This window comes from Sinocyclocheilus anshuiensis, unplaced genomic scaffold (assembly GCF_001515605.1).
Source record: "Sinocyclocheilus anshuiensis isolate Anshui unplaced genomic scaffold, SAMN03320099.WGS_v1.1 scaffold1142, whole genome shotgun sequence".
Classification (NCBI taxonomy): Eukaryota; Metazoa; Chordata; class Actinopteri; order Cypriniformes; family Cyprinidae; genus Sinocyclocheilus; species Sinocyclocheilus anshuiensis.
Genome location: NW_015536577.1, coordinates 169,429 through 173,345, shown reverse-complemented (window position 1 = coordinate 173,345; position 3,917 = coordinate 169,429). Strand labels below are relative to the sequence as shown.

The following is a 3,917-nucleotide window of genomic DNA, read 5'->3' as shown; positions in this document are numbered from 1 at the left end:
GGGATGCCGATGTGATTGTTTATTTTGCCCTTTACCCTTGGCGATGGATCCCTGATTTTGGGATTCTCGGTAATTCCACGATTCTGCCAGGAATCATCAGCGATCGAAGAGGGAATTCTGCACAGCCAAGCAAACTACAGGGGATTTAAATCGCATTGCTCCAGGAAAAAGAAGAGAAGCAGGAAGAAAATTCATGTGGCGATTCTCTCCTTAACAATAAATCATTTTGGATTGCAGAATGAGCAAGGAAAGACCTAAGAGGAATATCATTCAGAAAAAATACGTAAGTAGCGATTTTACTGGGGGACCCCCTCGAATTCAATTGGGCTATTTTCAGGCTAGTTTTGAGTAGCAATTGGGCGGGTTTTGTTGCGAAAACCTGGCAACCCTGCCGCTGAGCGTGCTGTCGGGTGTGAGAGGCTGCTTAAAGGAAGAAGCTTCGCCTTGTGTTCAGAATCAGATGAGCCCGTGGTGCTGCTAGAGTACACTCACCGTCTGCTAGCTCCAGCCAAAACGGACCACGAACCCTTCTCCTTTTTTATTTTATTTTATTTATTTCAACCGATCCTCTGATAAGCCTCTTCAAAACAATATGTAACTCACCACCGAACATTTACATCCTCACTTGAATAAACCTACATGTTTTAAAGAGCCGGGATGAACATCACTGATGGAAGTTATTGTGGCGAATGGTTTTAACTATGGTATGCCGATGTGATTGTTTATTTTGCCCTTTACCCTTGGCGATGGATCCCTGATTTTGGGATTCTCGGTAATTCCACGATTCTGCCAGGAATCATCAGCGATCGAAGAGGGAATTCTGCACAGCCAAGCAAACTACAGGGGATTTAAATCGCATTGCTCCAGGAAAAAGAAGAGAAGCAGGAAGAAAATTCATGTGGCGATTCTCTCCTTAACAATAAATCATTTTGGATTGCAGAATGAGCAAGGAAAGACCTAAGAGGAATATCATTCAGAAAAAATACGTAAGTAGCGATCGTTTGTATGCGGCTGACCTTAAGTTTGTTCGATGGTCTCGCGCTTGTGTCGATGTTAAATGCGTAAACTTTGATCACGGATGGCTCTTGTTGTGTTTAGTCTGGATTTGAAAGCAAGGCGTAAATGCACCGCACTACGCGCACAGCACTTAAATATATCTAAAGGATTTTCTCTGTAGTTGCACAGACGTCGATGTTCCTCGCTTTTGCCCTGGTATCCTCATTGGGAATGTATATGTTTTGCACGACAGATGTTAGCTTGCAGAACTCATCTGTAAACCTGGACGCGTTTTGTTTTGGGTTTGTTAGTAACGTTACCAAACAAACTCCAGCTTTAAAACAGCATTGTAATCAGAATGGCTTTGTTTGCTCTTCATTGCTTTCAGTCTCAAAGCCGCGAGGACAACCATATCGCCCGCTTTATTCCGGGATTTGTTTCCCCGAACTGAATTCTGCAGGAATACGGGGTATAAAAGCAACTATCCCAACTCCCCTGGCATCTTTGATTTGTTTATCTCGGATGTAACTCGTTCTCCTTCAAGTGTAAGCAATGGGCTCTTTAATGTTTTCAAACTGGGTAAGGAAAGCATTTCCTCTGCCCTTGACGACTGTGAAGACAACAAATTGGTGGCAGATGTAAAGTTAATTTAAGATTCAGAGTGTAGAGTGAATTGTCTTCAGTCTTTACAATTTAAGCAGAATGCTCGACTCGAAAACACTAGTTTGTACAACAGCCAGCATTGTGGGTATTACTGTGCCTGAAACTCTGTTTTGCTTGCTTTTTTCTCGGAGAGTTTCTGCACGTTTTATTGTTAAAGCTGATTAAATATTAATATTACACAACTGATTAGATTAAGCGAATGGGATGTCGTTTATAGTGGAATATATCCAGTCGCATTGCAGAGGTTCGCGTTTAGAGCAAAGCGACCATTTTACCATCTCTCCAGTACGATGGGTTAGTGAACCGGCGAACTTGTCGTAGTATAATTGGAGAACCGGGACTTCATAGGGCTTGAACTTGCAGGCTGGTGATTTACTCTCCTCAGGAGCGGAATTAAGCAAGACTACCATAACAAAAGCCCGAGTCTCCTCAGAGACAGCCGAGCAAACCTCGTATGAGTTAACCCTCGAAGAACTGACTCACTCTTAACCCCAGTTTTCCAGACGCTTTACCTGTAGTTGAGGAAGAGTTTCTTTTGTCGTAGTTTGCGATACTGTTGTTACATCCTTCATTGATCATGTCTTTACTTTATTTTCCTCTCAAACCAAGCCAGTACCGAGAAATAAATTCCCGCCGGCGCGTGAAAGGGTTAGCTCGTGCAACCAATTTTGTTTGTCACGTGACCTCATATTTACACCCCTCACCCATAGGCCATCAGCAACAGGTTAAAAGGAGTGAAACAGATATTGCGAGGGTTTAGGTTACGATGACGCACCACGGGGGCAGTTTCCAAGCACTCTATCGGCAATGCTCATGACATCTTATCGCTCTCCATAAAGGTGATGGGAATTGTCTATCGTTGCGTGCTTTTGTTCAACTGAAGCTGTCTCGTATTGTTAAAGGCAGCCCACAAAGTGTGACGCAATTACTTTTGTTAATTGACAAGGGAAATGAAAGTGTTGACAAAAGTAGTCTATCACACCACGTGGTAACTTTAGAAGAATGATTCAGTTAAAACCATTGTACTACTATAGGTTTAAAACGCTTTCCTAAAATAACTTGTCAAAAGGTTGTCAGGATAAGCTTTGGATGCATTAGAGCAAAGCACATTATCCTACATTGGTTCTCTGGTTTATCACCAATATTATTTGTTTTGAATAATTAGAAAATAAAATGTAGGCTATATACAGGACTATATACAGGCTCAATGCCATTGAGACCTAGAAATGTCTCGGGAGTGAATAAAATATTAAGTAATAAAAATTATTTCTGCTTATGCTCTGTTCAATGTTTATGAATTGTTCTATAGTTTGAGATTATTTTAAACCTTATCTATATAATTAATAGTGATTTGTAGTAAATGTAAATTCATCAAAAAGTATATGAACACTGTATATGTATTTAGGTATTTTTTCCCATTTTTTTAATGTGGTTAGGTAATAGAATAACATTTGATCTATTTAGTGTTCATTTGATCTGTGTATGGTTACATGTCTGACAGGGATCTGCTGCATCTCGTACTGACCACATGTCAGTATGGTCAGGGTCATGATCATCTGTGTAATTCGTGTGGAATGGACCTAAACCGTTCAGAACATGGCTGTTCATGTCACATCTGTGCAGTGCTGCCAGCTGTGCTAAAATCTGGTCAGGCAAACAACAAAAACAACCTGAAGGATCTGTCCCCGGGGGCCTGCACAACTCTTGGCCCCTTGGATTCAGCCTCCCCTTAATTAGCGTAAGACAATTATACATGCTTGGCTTAACCATATCCCCTGGAACATGAGTGCAAGGGATTTTTTTTTTTACTACATTTTCCTTCACATGTGCTGTGAAAATTATTAAAATTCATTTAGTGGAAAACGAGAGCGGGAGAAAAAAAATATGATAATAGATGTTAATAAGAGCAAACAAGGAAATGCAATTAGACCGTCCCTGATTGATAGACGTGTGTGAAAAGCAGAAGGGGGGCAAGTAGGCACTTCTGCTTTCAGACGAGCTCCTTTAATGGCTTCTCTCAACAAGGCCGTCCTGACACTCTCTGAAGCAACTTCTCTGTATAATTATTTCTGAGGGCTGTTTTTAGAGCGAAGAGTTACGCTGGTTTTGATTTCGGACTTTGGCTAATGAATGCAACCGGAGCTCGCGTTTGTGTTCTTGTTCTGTTGAAGTGAACATGGCACATGGTGCGAGGGGAATGGGGGGTTACCCATGGCTATCCTCTCCCTCTCTCTCTCTCTCTCTCTGCCTCTCTCTCG

At 41.6% G+C, this 3,917-nt stretch overlaps 1 protein-coding gene and 1 long non-coding RNA gene across 2 annotated transcripts in view; one reads left to right on the top strand and one right to left on the bottom strand.

Moving 5' to 3' along the window:
- The window catches only part of LOC107702402 (uncharacterized), a 19,900-nt gene extending 17,553 nt beyond the window's left edge, over nt 1-2,347 (bottom strand). Inside the window, exon 1 of the long non-coding RNA XR_001635757.1 lies at nt 2,172-2,347. This is a non-coding gene — a long non-coding RNA (uncharacterized LOC107702402). The remainder of the gene's footprint in view (nt 1-2,171) is intronic.
- Nucleotides 471-3,917, top strand: part of LOC107702394 (protein Jumonji-like) — a 118,348-nt gene continuing 114,901 nt past the window's right edge. The window contains exon 1 of the mRNA XM_016504711.1: nt 471-986. Within this exon, the coding sequence (XP_016360197.1) occupies nt 942-986 (45 nt within the window). The 5' untranslated portion in view covers nt 471-941. The remainder of the gene's footprint in view (nt 987-3,917) is intronic.